The sequence below is a fragment of the Varanus komodoensis genome, unplaced genomic scaffold (genome assembly GCF_004798865.1).
Source record: "Varanus komodoensis strain SLA01 unplaced genomic scaffold, ASM479886v1 scaffold22, whole genome shotgun sequence".
NCBI lineage: Eukaryota > Metazoa > Chordata > Lepidosauria > Squamata > Varanidae > Varanus > Varanus komodoensis.
The window spans coordinates 18,593,195-18,616,440 of NW_025335606.1; the positions used below are offsets into that span (position 1 = coordinate 18,593,195).

Sequence of the window (23,246 nt, forward strand, 5' to 3'; positions counted from 1 at the left end):
TCAGACAGTCATTCACACATCTTTTCAATCACAGCAGTGAAATACTTCACCCCTGTGAACAGTGGAAGAACAGCTGGTGAGAATTATACCACTGCAGTTTCCCCTCTGCTTTACTGCCTTACTGAGAAGCAGAAAACATGTGTGTGGATAGATAGAAATGCAAGGCAGCCACTAAATCAAGGGAAATAGCCAGCAATCAGAAAACAGAAAGCACCACTCCCTGCCCCCAGAGAAACTCTGGAGAAATGGCAAGATCTACTGCCATGTCTTCCGATGGCAATTTAACATAGACTTGCTGCTGCCCACCCAAATGTCAGGCATCCTTTTTTAGGAGCAAAACTAGTGGCAAATGCCCCTCGTCTTCTCAGACCACTTGTACAGGTTGCCATATTCTAGGTATGCAAAACAAAATGCTGTTATAGTGCAACATCCCTCCCCTTGTTTCCCACCACATGGAAGCTACTGTGCAGCAAGCCTCGAGCTTCTCAAGGCCATCCATTTCCATGCTATTATTACTAGCACCCAGCACTCAGTGAGGGAGGGAGCGAATGTCACTGTAGCTTTATTGTTATGTTCTGGAAAGAAAAAGCAACACATCACGTGAATAATGGGAAAAGTGGGGTTCCTTCCTCAAGGCATACCTTAAAAATAGAACTGATGGAAGCGCAATTCAGGGCTGAAACCACAGTGCCCTCAATTTTTAGAACACAGATGAGATCATAGGTAAATTTCTTAGGGCCATTTCTCAACTCTGTGTGCAGAAATCATTTAATCTTCTGCGATTAGCAGGAGCTGGTAGTTTTGCCTATCCCTCCCCATACTGAGCAGAGTCTCTGTGTGCAACAGACAGAAATCCAACAGGCACAGCTCCTCCACAGTTTGGAGGCACAGTAACAGGAGAGCTTGTTATGTTGGGTTTCTGCCTCTTTCCAGGCTGTGAAAGACACAAGGGCAATGCCAGAAACATTAACATAGGAGAGCTACCAGTTACTGATTGTATACATGGCAAAAGGGCTATAACTACCAATTGCAGACACTAAAAGGGTTTTGGTACCTATCAGAGGAACCCTCTCCCCACATGAGGCAGATGCATACTGGGACCTAGAGGGCTCCATTCCAGTCTTGCTGCCAAAATATGTCAGTTCTGGACTCAGTGGACAGCTTAAGCACTGCAGATGGAAGGAAGTTGCTTATACAATGTAAGGATGGGCAGCGACACAAAGATAAATATAGCACTCCACTGCAAGGAACCAGGCAATACCATCTGCTCAGGGCCTAGTTTTGGACAGGAGTGGAAGGCGCTGCCAAAATCTTTTACATCATTGACAGGACTCAGGAAAGGCCTGGCAGAAACTCAAGCCTCCCATCTCCCTTCCCCCACTCAAAAGATAGACAGGTCCCAACCAAACTGTTTCCCCTCCCCTCTCATCTCAGGACTCTTGTCCTCAGCAACCCAGGTTGCCTCCTGGCTGTGCAAAGCAACTGCTAGCAACCCAGTGGTGACTGTCCTGTCACCCCAAGACCATAAACGTGCAGCTCTTGCGAAAGCACAGGAGGTGGGTTGCTTGTAGCAGGAAACAGTAAAGGAGTGGCCCAGTGCCCCCACTGCCCCCGAACCCTTTCAGGTTACTGAGGTTTTGCCCTTCCAAGTCCCAGAGAAAGAGAGAAAGAGGTGATCTCGGAGATTTATTCACAGCATACAGGCAGATATCAGGTGCTCATTCTTCTTCTTCTGGGGGCAGCACAATCTTGCTGGGGTCAAAATAATTGGAGTCAATGAGGGGCAGCCCCTGTGCCTCCCGCTCTTTTATTAGCCGCTCAGCTTCCCGACGAGCCCACTCTCGCATCCTGCAAAGGAGAGAGAGAAGAACAGACAGACAAAAACCTGAGTGACCAACTGAGGAATGGCCAGGACTGCCCCAGAAATGTAAGCAATGGGCTTGTGGATATTCAGGGGCCCTGGCTCTTGGTGTGAACAGCAGCAAGGATTGGCATCTATCAGTTGCAAGATGAGAAATGTGTATGGAGCTGGGCTAGGTGCAGGCACAGTTTATCTGGACCAGCTGGAAATATGGGCTAGGGCACCAAATAAGAAAAAAAGCAGCAGCAGCAGCAAATTTTGCATCACAAAAAGCAATGTTTGATGCTTCAGTCTGATGCAAATGAATGCAAATCTGCTCCTCCAGCAGTCACTTGCTCAAATCTCTACATGTGAGCTTGAACCAGGTTGTTTCTCCTGGTGGATAGGGAAAGGAGGTGCTGTGGAATTTGTGTTTCTTTGGAGAAGGATACTTTGACTAGTTCTCTGGAAGTAGTTGAATTACAAGTATACGCAAATGAGTGGGAACACAGTTCTCCAGAAAGAGAGAGAGAGATGACAAAGTAGAGCACAGAAGCCGCACTTCCTTGACATGCAGAGCCTGCACTTTCCTCAGAAAGGCATATGCTGTACCAAAAAATGAATTTACCTTTTCTCTCTGCCTCCCTGCAGCCTCAGGAGATGGCAGGGGAAGCAGGGCCATGCTGCTGACAGCCAACCTAATATTTTCCTCTTCCCCCTGATTTCCTTTTCCTTTCTATTGTGTCTTTTAGGCTGTCTTCTTTTTTCTGAAAGCTGTTGGCTGAGGAGTATATTACTTAAAACAACAAAGTACTGATTGATTCCAGGCCAGGACTGTTCATGTCCTCAGATCACAGGGGTGATAAGGGAATGGAAATAGGACACCACACTCCTTCCAAACTATACTAGCCCCACAGGCTCTCTACACAATATTTCTCTGTATGCTCTCTACTGTACAGCACCCTCTAGCAGTACAAACAAGCAGTGCTTGTAAAAAGCACTCCCAGTTGTTTGTCTGTAACATCCTCAACTAGGAGTTGTGTATGAGCCCAGTCAAAGCTACAGCATTAATTATATTGTGCCGAGATGAAGTACAAAGCTGCTTGATTTAATTAGTGCTTTGTTAAGGAGTCACCAACCTGCCACTCAGCCAGAGGGAACAAGAAACATAAATGGTTTTTCTGATGGCTATTCCACTTGCAGTTTGGGTAACTGGAATGAGCTTCCTCAAAAACAAAACAAAACAAAACAAAACAAAACAAAACAAAACAAAACAAAACAAAACATGAGGATAGTTTAAAGGGGCACATGACAAGGGAGGCCTCAAATCTGACTTCTGCTGCAGTGCTGTTTGGCATGGTGCTGCCAAACCAAACCACTCTCCCCCTCTGCCTCAGCCATCCACCCAGACCCATTGACCCAACTGGTCACACGCGGCCCTTGCTTGCATTTGCTCTGGGGCTACCTGCTGGAAACTTAATTAGTGCTCTTGGCAAGCAGGAAGCCTGACAGACACAAGTGGCCAACTGAAGCCAGGGTGTGTGCGTGTGCATGTGTAAGCAAATACTTGTTTAAAAATCTAGAGCCAGCCAGCTGCTTTGGTGGCGCAGAAAGACAGTAATGGGGACTGGCCTAGTTTGCAGCCACCTGCTGCTATTTCCATCTCCCCTTCAAATGGACAGCATGAAGTCAGGCAAATTTCAGCAGAGGGAAGGAGGCAGATTCTTTAAACTCTGCCTGCTCTGATGACATAACGGGAGGAAGAGTAGGCGGCAGCTGCATTGCCCCCCTCTTTATTGTGGCATAAGCAAAGCTGGCACCTTTGCTTGAAGCACACTGTAGTATGAGCAAAGCTAGGAGGCAGCATTTGCTCAAACCTTTTGAACTTGGCACCTGCCAGCCCAACTGGCAGCCTTCTTTTGGGGGAACAAGTTCTCAAGCCTCACATGCAACTGCAACAGCTGCAGCCTACTTCCTCCCAGTATGTACCTGGGCACATCTAAAAACATTGCCAGGAAAAGACAGCACATCACACTCCAACCAGCAAAAGAGATTGCATAGATGTGAAGGAGGAAGAAGCTGTTGCAGCAGGAAGGCCCCAGGACGGACGGACGGACGGACGGACGGACGGACAGACGATCTATCTATCTATCTATCTATCTATCTATCTATCTATCTATCTATCTATCTAAAACATTTCTATGCCACCCCCATCGCAACAAAGCCTCGGGGCAGCTCACAAAGAATACACTATCCCCTGCCCTCTACAGCTTCCATGCTGATCATACTGCTGCTGAGGCAATCATAAAGTTAAACTTCTGCTATGGAGCAGAAGGCAGCTCCTTTGTATTCAGCAACTCCATGCCCCAGCCAGAAGTGGTGGTGGTGGGGAACTATGCTACAGTATGATAAAACCCCATATTTCTTAACAGCAACAGCCTCTCTTATGGAAGGGGCTGGAAAATGATTTCTACCAGCTGCTGCTGCACTGAGCCAACAGCAGAAAAAGCCCCCAGACAAGAGCTTCTTTGGCTTTGTTCCTTAGCTGGTCCAGCCAGAGACCATGCAGCTACCTTTCCATCTAGCACCTATGGCTATGGATTTTCAAGCTAGCTTTGTGCCGGAGTTCTCCAGGAGAGGCTGTTTAAAAGTAGAACTATGGATTCAGGAGTAAGGAGGAGGCTTTTGGCCCTCCCAAATCCCAAACTTAGTAGGCAGCAAGCTTGCAGTGGAATACGTTCTGCAAATATTGGCACACATTTTTCTTAAATGTATTTTCTTGGGTTGGGGATACAAAAAGAGGGGAGAGGTAAGTTCCAAATCAGAATGACTAAATGTAAGTGAGAACAGTGAACATTTGTATAAAATATACTTGAGGGAGAATATTCTAGTTAATTGGGGGGGGGGCAGCATTTTAAAACAGGTGGTTAGGTATTGAATGAGGACTCAAGTGAACTGGTGTAGCATAAATATGTCCTGTCTCCCCAAAGTGCCATTCAGAGCTTCTTTTGTTTGGAAGCATACTAACTACATGGATTCAATATTTTCCCCCTGCAGCTAAAAAGACCAGACACAGTCTTGCCCCTCTCCCCTTCCCAGTTTCAAAATGAACCCTCTGAGTATCAGGGCAGAACAATATAGTAATGACCAGGCTCTTCACCTTCCTCCCCAATGCATGGCTACATCACCAATCAGAGAACTCCATAAGCAGACCTTCCACTGCCAGCAGAGGGTATTGTGGGAAATAGTGTTTGGCTGTTTGAGGAAGAGGGCTCAGCAGGGCATTATTGCAGCATTAGTATTTCAAAAAAGGTTAGCAAATTGTGCAATAAATGCACTTATCTACAAGGGTTTTTTTCTTTAATAATTTTCTTCCCCCACCCCCTCCAGTGGCTGTATTGCTCTGCAGGGATAATCAGAGATGAACAGCCTGCTAAGCCACCTGAATGAGTCCAGGTGGGGAGGTGGGGTATATTCACAAGCCCACTCCCACATACAGCCATTCATGACCTGTAGTCCAAGACAGTCAGGGCAAACGCAAGCCTAAAGCAAATTTAATTATTATTCTGGACTCTGCAACCACAGAGGATCTGCCTTGTCAGCTCATTAAGCAGAATATTAACGGACTGGCAGCAGGCTTTCATCTGAAGCTTGCTGGTTGACAAATGGGACTGCAGCAATTCCATTGAGAAAGGGACCAGACTTAGAAGAGAAGCAGTGAGGTGAGCAGTATGGGTGTGGGGTAGAAAGGGAACTTTTTTTGCTCCCACAGGCACTCTTGGAAAGAATCGGGAATGGGGCGGGGGGCAGGGAGACATAAAGTTGAAGGCAAAAAATGCCTTTAGTAGAAGCAGTGACTTAAGGAAAGAAGGATGAGGGCAGAGTGGCGGTAACCCAGCTGGCCTTGAAAACAATACAGGTGAGACAAAAGGGTTGGGGTGTTCCTAGCAAATGACAACCAACAACAACCAGACAGACCACATACTCCTTTCCAGTCTAGTTGGAGGCAATCTTTGGTGCCCATGCAAGCAATATAGCTACCTATTACACAAATCTAGAGAACATCTTTGAACAGTGCCTACTTTGTAACCAGGAGACAGGGAAAATGTGGAAGCAAATGAGAACCAGGGCTGTCCAGGGCTGAAATTATAGACATATTTTGTGTGTGCAGGTGTCCATCCAAATCCCAGACTTAGGTGTGGATTTAACTGGGAGGCCTTGGGAGGTCAATTCTCAGCCTCAGTGCCCCATTACATGATTTCTTATGTGCCACCATGAAAACAAAACAGTATGTTTTGTAATTTGGCTCCTAAGAATGCAGTTATAAATAATGATATCAAAAGCAAAGGGATCCTCACTTGAGTATGCATTCATCCTTGTCCTGTCCAAATACAGCCTACCCAATTCCCCTAGGTCTCCCTCCCCTTCCTCCCCCATTGTTGGCAATCAAGAGGCACTTGCTGCAGAAGCAGAGTTCATTAGTGACTCCCTGAAGACCTTACTAATGAGACCCTCATCAATTAGAGGTGAGTTATGTCTTGCAAGCAGGCAACTCCCTAGAACACCAAATGGAGACAGCTGGTCTTGCTTCACCAATGCTCAAGACATTACAGGCAACAAGACTGACTCCAAGTTTCCCCCTAAGGTGATTCCTGGTGGCAGCGGTAACATTGGGCCATCGATACATTGGACCATCTATGGAGAGCCAGTGTGGTATAGTGGTTAAGAGCATGGGACTGGGACTCAGATGATCTGGGTTCTAGTCCCCGCTCAGCCATGGAGCCAACTGGGTGACTTTGGGCCAGTCACAGACTCTCAGCCCAACCTTCCTCACAGGATTGTTGTTGTGGGGATAAGATGGAGGAGGAGATGTAAGCTGCCTTGAGCCCTTTGCAGGAAAAAGGCAGGATATAAATGGAAAAATTAATAAATAAATAAACTAGCTTTCTCCCCATGGGATGGGAACCAGATGTGTCCAGAAGAAGATGATGCAAGGCAGTTGTCAAATTTTGGCAGGAAAGAGTGGATCTCAAGCCCTTGGGCACTGGTGTGAGTAATAAGGAGCTGTGTCCTGGAACTATGAATGCCATAAGAAAGGAGTCATCTATGCCGTCAGTGTTTTTCCACAGCAGTCAATGATTACAAGAACAAATCCTTCACAATGGTTAATGACTGCAATTTACTACAGTTTCTGAAGTGGAATGCCATACATTAACAAGTATATTTCCAGGAATCTCAGCCTTCATGATTTGTTCTTTAAAAGAAGTTTCTAGTCTTCATTTCTGTAGGGAAGAAAGCACAGTATCCTCAAAGTGTCCACGACTAGGTGGTATCTAGAATGCAGAGGAAGGAACCCCTGCACTCTTCACATCTATTTATTTTAACTTGGGATCCCCTTAACTCTGGACCCTAGCACTACTGCTTGCCAGTCTCCTCAAAACATCACTTGCTCTTTCCTTGGAATAGTACATTACTTTACAATTAGTGCTGAGTATGAAGCAGAGAAAAGAAACAGGTGGGGGAAAAGGTGCTTAGCCTTTCTCCCATATGCCACTTTTGCTCTGGAACACACTTGCTTGGCTGTTTTTTTATTTGACTAGCAAACATCCCTGGATTCTCCAGCTGGGGAAACAACTACTGGGAAAAGCAGTAAAAAACAAACAAACAAAAAACAAAAACACACACACATGCACTTACAGGCAGGGAAAGCATCAAGCACCCCATCCACTTCTCTTTTTTTCCAGAAAATGCCACCTTTTCCCACAGCTGCTTTGATTATTGGCAGTGTGGGAAAGCCTGCATTTGCTACTGAACATGCCACTCTATTGGGAAGTGGACCCAAAGGAGCAATGATCCCCAGATATCCAGGATGGCACAACAGGAGGTAGATTATGATCTCTGGTCTTCCTCCTAAATATTTGTTCCTGTGACCCTGAACTGTATTTAAGAGCAGGATGTAGTTCTGACTGGCTACAGACGGGGTAAGTTACAGCTGGGAATTAACAGTAACAGTGGCTACAAGGGAGAGAAACAGCAGCAGTGGAGACAAAGATCAGGCGGGACTGGAGTGGTTCAAGAAAACATAGCAGGGTACAAAGGGCACATCATGGGCAGAAAGCAAAGGGAAAGTAAGTGAGTAAAGGTGAAGTGGGGGGAATAAATGCCTGGGCAGCAAAGACAAGATTCTAACTCCCTCAGCCCCAGAGTCTTGCTGATGGTGTAAGAATGCATGCCTAGAGTCACAAAAGAGTTTTGCAGTGATTATAATACTATGGACAGGGCTTCATATATCTGACACTCAAAATCACAGCATACAACCAAGATTCTGCATCAAGCTAACCCAATGGACCAGTGTGCATGATCAAACTATGCCATCTTAATTAAAGTGGCTTATGTTAATCACACTGTTTGTTAGGCACAATTTCATTAATACTCCCAGGATGCAGCTTAGTGTGTCATGTGAACTGGATGGAGGGGCAAGCAACCCCCCAAGAACCTTACAAGAGCTCATAAATTTTCAGAGGGTTGTTTCTCCAACAAGCATTCTTCAGATGAGACCAGCTGTGCCAAGGCAGTGATTATATGAATCACACCTGGCATGTGCCCCAGTGTAAATAAACCATGGTGGCTTATTATAACTTTGGAAACCAGGTCAATGCCTGGGCCAGGAAAAGGTCAATTCCACAAGTGCATGTCCCAGTTTGCTAGTCACAGAGGGGCTGAATGTATGTACTATTGTATTTCAATGTATTTTATCATGTTGTAAGCCGCCCCGAGGTTTCGGCAAGGGGCGGCATAGAAATGTTATAATAATAATAATATGTCCAAAGAACTATGCAGGACACTGACATGCAATCCTACCAGCCCATCAGTTACAAAACCTGCTAATCCACACTTGTGTTCCTGAGATTTCTGTGAGCCCATACCTTCAAGCTTATCCCTACAAAATACAGGTGCAGAAACTTGGTGTCTAAGGTTTGTGTGCTGTTTTTAAATGAAAATGGAAAAATTTTGCAGAATGCTGAATTTGAAATGAGCACCAATTTCTGCATTCCTGCAGCACAAATTGTGGAATAGGTCCATGAGCCACAGATGGCTGGATGCCATACTGATTCATTGCTCTCTCACACAATGACCACAGTTGTCTAGCAAACCAGAAAGTCTGTCCTCTCAACTCCAGTATACCTGTCTGCCCAGTTAACCAGCACACATGATACTCCGAGCAAAATCTGAAGGGACTGAGGGCAGAATTGATATGCCTGGTTCTGGTGAAGACACAGCATTTTAGATGAAAACAATAAGCAACTGGACTCCTGGGTTCCTCTTTCCGTTCTAAAGTTGGGGGCAAAACCTTGTTTGTTAATGAAGCTCCTCTGCAGGGACTTTTGCAGAGCCAATACGGGTGGGAGCAGGAGCAGCACAAGCTGCTTCTGATCAGAAGGTTCTGTGTGTGTCAGCAGCAAAGAGCCAAGCTGTAACCTGCCCCTCCTTGCCAGCCAAAACAGCATGGCTCCCAGCTCTGGGCCTTAGTCTATCTATATCCATAAGCTGTATGTATGTATGTATGTATGTACACACACCTAGCACCAGCTGGTGCACCCCCAAAATAACTGCTAGCAGCCTTGAGCTGCAGTGAATTTACACAACTCACCCCCTAAATAGCCTACCTTGGCTGAAAACAAATAATTTCCTAGAGCCAGACAGGAAAAGTCTGCATTAAGGGGTGAAAAAGAAAGGAGAAGGGAAAGTGGGATGTGTTTAGGGGGAGCTTGTACAGTGTACTGCTGTAGCTTTAGAAGTACAGAAAGGGGACAGCTGGGAGTGGATGTTGTACCACTTCACTTGTCCTCCTTTAGATGCAGCCTGGTGCTCTAGCCAGATAGTTGAAATACTTTCCTTTTGTTCTCTGCCCTGCCTGTGTGTAAGAACGTGAATGCAAGTGACCTCCAAATTTATTGTTTTGAGCCACAAGCAAGTCAAGTCTATTTTTCATGCTTATAATTTGGCATCATGCAGCTTCCTTTGAGAGAGAGAGAGAGACAGACAGACAGACAGAACGAATGTATAACTGCAAAGAAAGTATCTGGGGTACATGATCAGTGCCTGGTAAAGGAATGGTCAGGGCTTCAACAGGTTGTGGTCCTACTCTTTCTCTCCCCAAACTCCTGTAATTCTGTCTAAGTTTACTTTCTATAAGTTTCTCTTCTCTTCCTTTAAAAAAAGAATTTAAACACTGAATCATGAAGTAGAATGAGTATGAAAAGCTCAGTACAGGTAAGAAAAATCTAGGATTTTTTAAAAGCAAAAATGACAAAAACTGAGGCTGTCATTGGACACATTATATGAAGGCAAGATTCACTGGAGAAGACAATCATGTTAGAGAAGTTCAAAGGCAGAAAATGAAAGGGAAGACCAAATATGAGATGGATTAAATCCATCAAAAAAGTCACAGCCCTGAACTTGGAAGAGCTGAATGGAGGACATTTTGGAGGGTTTTCATTCATAGGGTTGCCATTAGTTGAAGACAACTTGTCAGCACATAACAACAAAAATCTAGGATGCCTAGGTTTTCTAGATGTGGATTTCTCCCCTCTCCTGCCTTGTTTGCAGGAGTGCTCAATATGGGTGGGTGTACGGATACACTCCTGATCTTTTATTTATGGCTAAGAAACTGAGAGAATACTGTGTAGCTGCACACTTCTTCCCCTCCAGCCCACCTTCAGTGTTACATCTACACTAACATGAATCATAGTTAACTACTTCCCCTGTTTCAGAGAAAAACATGGAAAAGAATGGTTAATAGTGATGCTAACATAACACTTCACTGTGGTTAAGATGATCAGGAGGAAATCACACTGGGGAGAAGACAACAGCATCCTGCACCTTGTCCTCGAGGCATTCACCTGCATCAGCCTACCTGCTAGCATATGAGCTGGCAATCATCTGAAAAACATGAGAACATAGCAGAAGACTTGCTGAATCAGACCAGAGATTGTTCTCAGTCTTCCCCAACCTAGTACCCTTCAGATCAACACAACACAACAGGAAGCATTTCCTGACAGTTAGGACCCAGAGGGTGTGGAATAGGCTTCCACGAGAGGTCATTGAGGCCCCATCGGTGCAGGAGTTCAAGGATAGGTTGCACGTGCACATGGTGGGCATGTCGTGAGCGGAGCCGGCTGGTACCGGAGGTCAGACTAGATGGCCCGGGAGACCCCTTCTGACTCGCTCTGTTTCTATGTTTCTAACTCTCATCATTCCCAGCCAGTATGGCTAATATGGAAATTACAGCACCTGGCTGGGACTTATCTAATCTACCATTGTATTTCCCATAGTGGCAAAGTTGGTGACTCCAGCAAACCCAGAAGCAGGATATCATGGCAATAGTCCTCTCCCATTGTTGCCATTCAGCAACCAGGAAGTGGACGCATACTGCGTCTAAACCTAGTAGCCACTGAGGGCCTATGTGTCCAGCCCCCTTTAAAGCTATCAAGGTTGGTGGCCATCACCACATCTTGTGTCAGAGAATTTCAAAAGCTATTTATGTTCTGTGTAAAGACACCATCAACACATGTCCTTATTTACATGTAAGTGAACATACATGTGGGCAAGTGAGTCGAGCAAACCTAAAAACAAGGGGATCTTTAGAGGTGTGACACACATGCATCCCAGCAAAGCATGCATTTGTACATCAACAAAACAGAGCAATTAACTTTTGACAAAGCCTCTAAACCTCCAGTTTTCCTTTTACCAGCAAACAAATCTGCATGGGCTGGATTAGCTGCTCTGGTAAACAACCCAACAACAGCCAATTTCTGGGTTCTGCTCCATGACATCTAAATCTAGTTCTTTGCATTGAGAGATAAATAACCCAAAGCTTTAGTCCAACAACAAATCCTAAGTTAAAACTCTGGGTTGCCTCTCCCTTAAAAACCCAGCGTGCCAGGTTTGAACATCACAAAGAGCACAACCTGATTCCTACACAGTTAAACAACATGGAAATGACCAGTGGTCAGAAGGCAAAAGATTGTGCGGTCCTGGTTTAAACAACCCAGAGGAAGTTATGTGGAAACTGTCTCACACTCCTCCCCCTAGTGTCAGACTATTGATAAAAAATATGTGCTGGTTAGAGATGTTTGCCACATAGTGACTTAAGTTGGTATTGCAGATTGCAAACACAGATATTTGAAATGAAAATTGTTTTATTTTAAAAACAAATAACCCCAAGGTAGATACTTATAGGGCTCTCTTAGTATGCATGCTAAGTCTCAGGTGTGCAGGTTTCAAGGTCTTGCTGCAGGATTCAAGGTGCTGACAGACACACCTTTTATTATCAACTTTTAATAGAAGGGTGGTTATATTGATATATGAGGTTACTAACAATAGAGTGACAGATATGGAGAAAGATGGAGGCTGGGAATTAATACTTGTCAAATAAGGGGCAGGGAGTGTGCCAGAAAAAGAGAGGCAGGGCTTGGGGGGGGGGGCTATATGCTATAGGGCAGTGAGATTCTTTTAATGTTGTGCTGTCCCCCCTTGGCATATTTGAGCCAAGGTTTGACAAATTATCAGCATGCATACAGCTGCAAAGATCACATTAATTGTGCAAATGCATGCCAAATGCAAACTTTTACCTTTCAATAAAAAGCTGTTTGTATAATTAAAATTTCTGTTGTTATGTTTTTCTTTTAAGAATGTATGAGTTGTTTTTTCTAAACTAAAACCTCAGTATTCAGGTTTTATTGCAGTGTTGGCACTTTGCGATAAATTAGTGGGTTTTGGGTTGCAGTTTGGGCACTTGGTCTCTAAAAGGTTAGCCATCACTGCTATAGGGGATTCTCCAGCTTTTGATGGCACAAAAGTGGGCTATGTAAGGGACAGGAACTCTCATGGCATAGCAAGATGTTACTACATTTGTATACTTATCTTTCCTCCTCTTCCTCTGTGTGTTTCAGGAGTGTTAGCTGTTCTGAACTCTCAGGATAGGACATGATATAAATAAACTAAGATGCCAGGATCAATCTCAAATAATTGGCTCAGATAGCATTCAGATTGTTGTCCTCCCCCACGCCGCACGCGCACACACACACACACACACACACAAGAAATGCAGCAAGAACAGAGTTGTTGCCACAGGCAAATTTTCACCTGCTTTGAAACATGCAGCCAATTAGTAGGGAGGTCTTGTCTCTTCCCATCACCCTATCACACACCACTGACAGTGTGATTCCCCCTAGAAATGCTGGTTTGGGGGAAAAGGCGTTTGTAAAGCTGGGGGAAAGGTAAATGTAGATCTAACTGCTGCCTTCAGAGCAAGGGCTGTTGATGCTGGGAGCACTCCCAAAATAAGGCTTACCTGGGAATGTATTTATTCTTGGACACTGACCTAGAAGTGGTGAGGGAATGTTCAGCATTTTTCAGAGGGTGGAAGGTATCATGCAACTATCAGGCTTGGCTGGCTGAAGCATGGCTCTCCCAGACAATGTTGAAAAGACAGCAACAACCAACTTGGAATGGAAATAGTACCTATATTAGAAATCCTTCACCATGGACATGAGCAGCTAACACATTTTCTGAAACCACCAAGTTTCTGACATCTTGGTCACTGAAGAAAAGGCCAAAAATGGTTTCCAATTCAGAAACTAGATCTGAGCTTAGGAGAGACTTGTAGAGGCCTGGGATGGAGGGGAATAGGCCCCAGTCATTGCCACTGGAGTCCTATGGGGGATAAACAAACAAAACAAGCAATCTAATCTAGCTCATTTTGTTTTCATGCATTCCTTCTCAGGAGCCACTCCTTACTTCATCTGTAGCTTGCACCAATTAAAAAAAACCAATCTCATTTGTCACTTACAGCTTCCATGTTTCCGATGGACATTCTAGCCCTCAGTGTTAGTGCATCCATTGTATAAGACCTACACTGCATGCCAGGGCCCTTACAGAGGGGATGGGAGGACAGCAGGTACAACCTTGTTTTCAAACTTCAAGTCAAAACGCAGCTCCTTACCATGTACCTGTCACCTCCAAAATCATAGCTGCTCAGAAGGGAGTCCCAGTGTTAAATGATTTCTCCCCCAGTCCATGACAGCCCCTCCCCATTCCCAGTATGGCCAAAGAAACAAAATTACAAACATGTTTGCAGGTTACATTTGATATTTTTTTAGTTTTGCTCTGCTGAAGACAGGCATATTGCAGAAGAAGCAGGATGAGATAGAATTATAAAGCATGCAAAGAAGCCTCAGCCATTTAATCAGAGAACTGATATCATACGAAACCAACCCTGATGGGCTAGAGAAGACTAAGAGCCAGGTATTTCTGCCCCAGGTCAGTATGAGGGATACGCTGAAGCTGTAACAGGAGGCCCCAGTTTTCTAAAAGACGACACAGCAGAGTACAACAGCATACCCTTCTTCAACTTGGTGCCCTCCAGATGTTTCAGAAAATAATCCCCTTCATTATCCACCTAACATGGCAGCACCTCTGGCAGCAACCTTTTCTCATTTTGTTCTGTGTTGCAACAAGTTCCTCCTAGTAATTGCTTTTCCTAACTGCAGCCTCCTTTCATTCAGTATAATCAGATTCTTGTGTTGTATGGAGAAGCAGTGAGCAACTCAGGTGAACTTATTTATTTATTTAAAATGTTTATATGTCGTCATCACATGCCTCGGGATCTACTTATACAGTCATACTAGGTCTGTAGGATGAGCAAACAGCCCAGCATGGCTTATTTAGGTCACAGTAGGCTGCAGTGCCTGCCAGCAGCCATTTCAAATAGTAGAGCTGCAACTAGTCATCCAAACCTGGCAGGGGTGAGTTGTGTGAGGCTTAAACCACCCTTGCAGAACCATAAAAAGGGTGCTAAATAAGCCACAAGGAGCAGCAGTGGCCATGTGAATTTGTTCATTGTATGTGGAAGCAAATCTGCATGCACATGGCCCACACTCCATAGAAAAATCGACCCTGTTATAATTCTCACATGCTCTGGAAATGGTCACAACTGTCACTTTCCACAGAGGAACAGTCAGGGAAAGTAAGAGCTAAGTAAGATCCAGGCTTGCACCTTGGCATGACTATGGTTAGAGTCCAGGGAAAGGCAAGTAGAATTTGCTTTTTACCAATTTGGGAAACAGCAGACTTCACCTAGAGTTGGAATGCCAAAGGACTGCATGCCATCACTTATTCAGTCAGACTGCAGGGCAGTAGGTGTGATTTAGTGGCAAAGAATAATAAACTCACAAGTAGTGGCAAGCAAAGTACTGGTGGAATCCACTGGTGCTGTGATTGGTTAAGCTGATGCAAGCATGGAGAAAACTATACAAAAGTCAAAGATTCCATGAACTTCTCCTAAGCACAGCAGTCCTCCCAACTAAGGGAGACAACATTGTTCATGCTCAGTACCTTGTGAAGACTGACTTCAAACTGAAGCTCTGTCTGGGCAAGGCACAGCCATGCATCACAGCATCAGATAGCACTTGCTCACTGGGAACAAGAGGGCAAGTATGGGCAGTATACTGAAGACAGAGGACACTCAGGCACCAGACATGTGCATTGCATGCAGCAGGCTGGGTTTTAATCTGGAGTCACAAATTCTGCTTCTTGCCAGGTGGGAGGAAGCTGCTTTGACAGTCTCCTGTCAGTCAAATCTACCTACATCTCCCAAAGATCTTAGACCTACTGCAACCAGAGGATTTAGGGCCTTTGATTATTTCCCTCTAATTGCCTCCATCTCTTTGCTAAACCCTTTCCTCAGATCTCCTCAATGCAGGATCCCTGCTTCACCAGAAAAATTACCAAAAAAAGGCAACAATGGTGGCATGAAAAAATACTGATGCAAAGCAGACCATCAGAAGCACACAGAAAAGGTACTGGATTGCAAAAAATGTCCACAATACCAAAATATTTCAGGCTATACAGGCTTTCTTCAGGGGAGCATTGTGAAATAAAATAAAACCCTCATTAAATTATAGTGGAGACCAGCCATGAAAGCATATCTAGAAACCTATGTGTAATATAAATACTCAAATATATTGATGTGAACCCTGCTCCATGAAGTGCCAAAAGCATTGATGTTGTAAAACACACAATAACATAGGATGTCTAAATTGTTAATAAATAGCAATATTCCAGACTGAGAAAACATAAGGGTAACACTACTTCACTATAGTTGGCACTCTCTGTCCAAATTATCACCCCAGTACCCATCTAGATAGTGTGCACAGCTAATCTTCTGTAATGGTTTCATAGAGCCTTGATTACCACAACCACTCTGCCAGGATATTCTCATTGGAAAACACTCTTGTGGCTTAGCAAATTTTCTGCATACCTTTAATAATCTGCTTAGTTTGACCATTAAGGGGCTGTATGCACGTGCTCAGGCATGTCACCTAAGCCTGCTATAAGGATTCCTCCTTTGCAAGATCAAGAAGTAAAATTTTGGTAGTCATTATCTCTCTCTTCTTCCTCTTGGCCACTCGTCTTCCAACACATGCATGCCCTACTGGAAGGGGAGGTATACTGCAAACTCACGAGATATGCCAGGGAACTAGAAGTCACTGTGTATACAAGCAAATTTGCAATGCCTGGGGTGAAGTATCACACTCTAGTACAGAAAATAAAAAGGAAGAATGGAACTTTTTTGGCTTGAAACCAGAGTACCTAAAGGCTGCCTTCTCCCATAAAAACCAGTGTGGAGAGAGGCCTTTCTTTTAAGACCACCATCTTCATAGATCTAGTTGTTGGCAATGCAAAAGAAGGCCTTCTGTGTGGCCATTCCTTGGCCATGGAATTCCCTGCCAAGAGAGGCTAGGTTTGCTCCCTCTCTGCTGACCTTTCACTGGCAGACAAAGGCCCCAGGGTAAGGCCTGCCTGGCATCATATGGGTCTTCAGTGTGTTAGAGGGTTTCTTGGGCTGTATATAGTTTTTCATTGAATAGTAGGGTTTTTACTGTTTTAATGTGATGCTTTAAATGTGCTTTAATGTATTTATTACTGTTTTTATCAATACTGTAAGTCACGTGGAGTGCCATTTTTGGTGGAAAAGTGGGGCACAAATCAAATAGAACTAAATCAAATCGACAAACTCCATCCAAGTCCCATTAAAGCTTGTACCCTGACAACTTATGTTTAGGAATTACAAGTACTGAAAGTGGATTCTCACATCCCTCTGCATAATGCACTTGTTCCTTCTAAGACAGAGGGCTATTGGGAGACAAAACATTAGGCCAAATCGGATACCAGTGATCAGAAGGGCATTGAGAACAGGTAAGATAAGGGGCAGAGCTCTTTATGCTGATCCAAAGTAGAGTAAAGATTGGGAGAGCCAATGGTAGAAAGTTTAGAAGCACAGAGTTACTGGGCTAGTGAGGATGCTGGCCTATTTGCCCCAAAATATTTGAACCAAGAATAACTGGGGAAGGGACAGAAAGCTGGCAAAGGAAAGCATAATTAGGAATGGACTTTTATAAGAAGTACATTACCCATGGTCAGGCAGATAGTGCAGAAAGGTGGAGCCCAATACAATGGCAACTGATATGCCAAAGAAGAAAGCCAGACGCATATTCCACAGATCAATAACAGGGTCTGAGTCAAAGCCATGGTAATCAGGATTCTGGAAGAGAAAAAAGTGGATCAGAATTAGCCATAGGGATGGAAGAAGAAGATTCTGTAAGGCCTCTGACTCTTCCTAGGCAGGTTCATATATAACCTTATTCCAAAATTGCGCCAAATGTTTGGGTCAATCTGAGAAGTGGCCACTATTCTCTGCCAGGACAGCTAAGGCAATGTACATACACGCTTAAAATAGATCCTGTTTTTATTTGGGATCAGAAATCATTGTGACAAAGTCAGGCATCTCCAAACCTTATGCAATGCTTGTCCATACACATCAGGGGTCAGCAACTGTGGAAAATACAGGGGCATCTTTGCCTCTGCCATCCCTTCCATGCACCACAGTCTACAGGGTGCCCTATAAAAGAAGGGAAAGAGAAAAAAGCTAGGTTGCCACCAAAATTCACTGGAAAACACCTCCATAGCACTACAAAGGGTTAAAAACAGTTTGTTTCCAAGCTAAATTCAGCCTTTCTGGCACTCTGGTAGTGGCCATGAAGTATGGAAAGAGTCATTTTTAATAGGTTAATTTGACCCTCTTGGTTGTTCACACTTGCTATGCATGTTTCATAATTTAAAAATGGAGGGCAGCAGGAGGCATGGGGTACATGCAGCCTGCAAGTGGCCTACTTTGGTATACAGCATCTCTATTGTATTCAGCCCCACATTTCTGTCCACCCCACAGCACAGAAACTTCAGAAGGCAGCAGCCATCTTGCCTTGTACACTCCTTTATCCAAAAAAGAAAAAAAAATACTGATGAGAGAAAGGCCAAACCTGATACTTAGACAACAGGGTAAGAAATCAAGGAGAAGGCCATGGAGTTATGTTAGGAGATTCCTAACATAACTTCCCCACCTTTCTGCACTCTGTTGAGTTCATCCATCACTAGGAGTGAGAGATATACCTCTGCTCCCAAGAATCTTATAGATCTATACACCAGTTCCAAAACCCACAGAGGCAGCAATAGAGGTGCTACAATAAAATTGATCAAAAAAGGTTTAGCATTAGAGGGAGCTCTGTGTTTTGTATACAGCTTAGGCTCCAGTGAGTCCCGTGCTACCTATTTTTTCCTCAGTTTTCAAATGAGTCCCAAGCCATTCTGCTACTTCTGAAAGAATTGAGAGAAAATGAAAAGAAACTATCAACACTGCCATAAACTTAAGCTGCACAAGAGAGGTGAAAATTACATTAACATGTAAAACATACTTGTTGAGACTGATAGCAGAGAGGGGGAGGTTAAGCATGAAATTCAACAGCTCTACAGAACAGGTTTTGTACTTGTGCATGCAAGGTAGATTCTCTCACCAAAACATTCCAGAGCAAGAATCTTTGTTCCTAAGTTGCTTATTATGTGGCTGTTTCTGAACTTCCAAACAGCAGGGCGCCGTTCTCAGTTCCTCAGACATGAATGCAGCTTTCCCTCCTCAACCCTCAGTCTCCGTTTGTATCGTCTCTGCCTTTCAAGCTTTTGTAAGGGTCAGGCCTGCCTGGCATCATTAACCCAAGTGGAGCACAGAAGACCCTTTTAGATGACACGCACGCCCCCAGCTGTGTTTTCAGTAACAAAGCAAGGGGATGCCAAGACTGCTTGGAGAGAAGAGGTAGACACAATACTAAAGTCAGACACAAACTGAAGCAGGTGACACAATGCCTCATTCAAACAACATGGCCAAGAGCACACAGTCCCTTAGTCTTGCCAGATTTGGAAAAGACCGGCAAGATGGGGAGGTACAGTTGCTCCTGCCTTTCTAGAAGACGGAGACACAGGCACAGGTTCCAGGAGTCAGATATGTGGAAGATGACTGCAGTAGCACAGTGGAAGAGAGGATGGTATGATCAGAGCAGCTCTTAGCCAGTCAAATTGCACATACTATACAAACTAGGTTTAACAGGGTGAAAATATTAAAAATTCTTACACATTATTAAAACAGGTTAGGAATGGGTGAGGATGGGGAGGGAAATGAATTGAAAATTAATTGAATTTTCTGGTACTGGAACAACTAAAAGACTTTGAAAACAGGTTCTGGGGCTGTTGCTTATTAAGTCCCAAATATGATTACAGGAAGCTCAGACATTTTAGCTGGACTTTTATGTTGCTTTGTTCATCCCAGTTCTTTCTTCCAGTGCAATGCATAGGGAAAAACCAATTTATTTATTTATACAGCATTTTAAAAACATGTATGTATGTAGCACTTCAAACATATCTTGATTACTCTATTAGGTACATTGCCAAAGTGAGATGTTGGACAAATTTGGCATAATATGAGAAAGGGGGTTTGGATCCAGAAACCACATATCACTCCCATTTTAGAAGAAGCTGTGCATCATCTTTGGTGGAATGGAAAGGCTTATATTTGTATTTATTATAAACTGCTGCTGCTTCTTAGGGTTTAATTTTACTTGCCACCCGATCTGGCAAGAATAACTGGATTGAGATAACATCCTTTTCTAGCAGATATGCATAAGGACTTGTCCCTTCAGTTTTCTGTGCACTGAAATGTCAGCTCCCCTGACTCCCAACATCCCAAAGGAAAAGAAAAAAAAAGGTGGGAGGGGGGAAGAAAAGGGGGAAAAAAGCTCACACATAAGGAAATTTCTGGGAACTAACAAAAACAGTAGAAATGAGATCTTACTAGGCTGTTGCTTGGATACTCCTTTTGCCCAGTTTCATGCAGGGCGCTGCAAAGGACGAATCCAAGAGCTTGGGTGAGAGCAGCCTTTTTTTGAATGAACAAATTCTCCAGCAGCAGCCCAGATTGCCCATACTTTCCTCCCTCCCTCCCTCCCTCCCTCCCTCCCACACACACACACAAAAACACAGACTCTCTCTCTAATGGGCACATGTACAAGCAAGCTGACCCTAGAAGTGGTGGTGGTGAGGAGATGCCCAGTTGGTTGGGGAGAGGACTAGTTTGGGCATCTGAAGGGGCTCCTAAGCTAGAGCCTTCCTGCTTCATACCATCATGTTATTCCCTGCCCCCCCCCCACCCGCTGCTCTCACACAGCAGGGGCTCCTTATTCCTTCGCCTACTTGTTGGATGAGACTGAGTCACAGCAGGCTTATGACTCCCCCCACTTTCATCTCCAGGGAGCTATATTTGCAATGGACCTCTGGTCTCCTTTAGTAGCAGAGCTGGGACAATTCATTTTCTAAGAAACTGACATGGCAGCTACATCAGGAGGAAAGAATGGTGAGGGCCACTTATCTGGTGTGATAAGGAAGGAAGAGAGGCATCACAATCTCTTTTGGATGTGCAACCCTTCCAAATATAGCTTAACATGGTCTATTACTGATCCAATGGTAGAGGGGCACAATCCGAAGACGTGCCCTCTCTCCTCCATTACATGGTTTGACAAACAGCAAGACTGTAGCTCCACTCCTCATTTGGGAATGGACTTAACAGCCATCACCTCTCAAATCCCAAGCTTCTCTTCCTGCCCCAGTATCCCCCACCAACACCACCACTGTGAAGGTGACTAAAGGCTGGACTGGGTGATGAGAACATGAGGAAAAAGCAGACTAGCCTGTAAGTCCTTAAAGAGACAGTATGAGATCAATGCTACTTTTCTAGAGAAAAGAATTAAAAGCCACTATAGGTCCATGCTTCCTCCTGGGAGTGCAGATGCCAACCTTCACACACAGTTTCTTTGCTACACCATAAAGCCCCTGCCTCTTCCTGCCCCTCTTAGATAAGGCAGGCTGACAGCCTATGAAACTCAATGCCTTCACTGCTAATATAACTGGTTATTGTCTTTTTGGTTGGAGATCAAGCTATCAAAAAGAAACACCCACTGAATCGCCAACCTGGGAATCTGGTTGCAGTAAACCAAGTGGTAAAGGAACAACATAATGCACATGCTTAGATGCACCTGTGGCATCACGTATTTCAGTCACCACTAACCCAATATTAAAATGGTTGTGGATTTATTGAAACACAGGCTTTGAGAGGAGAGAGAAGTTGACAAACTGCTGAGGTGTTGGGATGTAGCCTTGTGAAAAACAGGTACACCAAACCAACCAGGGGCAGGGGGTTATTTCAAATGGCTTCTCTCAGCCACCCCAGTAGTTTTTTCTTGAGCTTCTATTCTCTTCCATCAACTCACTATGACCTGTGGCATAGGAAGTCACCTTGCTGTGGAGCTTTTCTCAGACAAGGCAGCAGTTTCAGGTCACTATGATTTATTAAAGAGCAGCAGCAGCTTTGCTGCTGCTTAAATATTTAAAGAGTTTTTGTACCAGGAGAACAAGTATAGGCATGCACATGGGCAGATGGACAGAATAACCACTGCTGCAGAAAACATGGCTTATCCAAGACTAAGGTTGATAAATAGGTGGGAAGGGAGTGATCAGCACATCACACCCTCCTACAGCCACAGTGCTTCCACTAGACACTTCAGGATCCCAGCATAGGCACCCAAAGCCTCCTGCCTCCCACAGAAGAGCTCTTTTGGCTCAATTACACAACAGCCCTCTCTTGTATACCATAGAGGCCACTTACACCCCTGCCCTTTCCATTTCTCAAGTCAGGCCTCCATGGTGGCTTGTGACCCATTAAATAGGATGTGACAGCAGCCTGCCCACTATTTACAGGAGCTGAGTCAGCTCCTTTTACTGTTTGACTGCATAAAGAGGAGGGAGTTACCAGGTACCCAGTTCCCAGGCACACAAAATTCATGCCTGGTGGGTTCATTTGGCTAGGAATTGAAGTAGCACCAGCTAGGGATTGGCTATTCAGAAGGGACCTTCTGATTATTGCATGTGAAATCTCTCTCTCACCCACCCATACCTATCCCTCAGGGTTGCTGCAAAGAGAAAGTGATACAACCCCATACATACTGCCCAGGAGGACATAAGATAAACAAGCAATTATAGAGGCCAGGTCCTAGGGCAGGCAGTTTGGCTTAGGCAGAGATTCCTAATGGACACAAGGTTTAAAATGTTGTCTGATGTTACATGGTACGTTGATATGTATTTTCAAAAGTTGCAAACAATCCACAAAAGTCTCAGATAAGAGAATGGCAACACAGTACAATAGATTGCACACTTGAGTTCTCCTGCCTGATAGAAAGCAAAGGCTCCTCTTCCATTATCTCTACTGAAATGCAAAGGAAGACTGAGTCACAACAGACTCTAGTGTTCTTCTGGAGCAACAAGAGGGATCCTGAAGCATTCCTGGTCCTGGAATGAAAAGTTAGCCTTCTTCCATGTAGTTCCTATGGGGATCAGGTCTTTTCACCACATTCTCTTTCCAGCAGACTTACATGAGAACTTAGAAGCACAATCTTTTATTTATTTATTTTATTTTATTAAAACATTTCTATGCCGCCCCTTGCCGAAGCCTCGGGGCGGCTTACAACACAATAAAATACAATAAAATACAAAAATAACAATATAAAATTAAAATTAACAATATAAAATAAATAAAAAATATAAAAGAAGTCGCCCTGGCCGGATAAATAAGTAAATATTGTTAACAATTAAAATGACGTTTAAATAAAAAGGTCTTCACCTGGCGCCAAAAAACAAATAACGACGGCTCCAGGCGGACCTCTCTGGGGAGCACATTCCATAGATTGGGCGCCACAGCAGAGAAAGCCCTCCTCCGAGTACCTACCCTCCTAATTTCTTTCACAGAGGGTTCCCGGAGAAGGGCCTCTCCCGCAGATCTCAAGGGGCGGTCGGGCATATATGGATGTAAGCGTTCCTTCAGGTAACCAGGACCCAAGCCGTTTAGGGCTTTATAGGTCATCACCAACACCTTGAATTGGGCCCGGACTTCGATGGGAAGCCAGTGAAG

General features: G+C 44.4%; 1 protein-coding gene across 1 annotated transcript in view; it reads right to left on the reverse strand.

The window, feature by feature from the left end:
• Positions 1 to 1,673: 1,673 nt before the first annotated feature.
• Positions 1,674 to 23,246, reverse strand: part of NDUFB11 (NADH:ubiquinone oxidoreductase subunit B11) — a 54,220-nt gene continuing 32,647 nt past the window's right edge. The window contains exons 2-3 of the mRNA XM_044431579.1: positions 17,317 to 17,447; positions 1,674 to 1,848 (exon numbers count right to left, since the gene is read on the reverse strand). Of these exons, the coding sequence (XP_044287514.1) occupies positions 1,719 to 1,848; positions 17,317 to 17,447 (261 nt within the window). The 3' untranslated portion in view covers positions 1,674 to 1,718. The remainder of the gene's footprint in view (positions 1,849 to 17,316; positions 17,448 to 23,246) is intronic.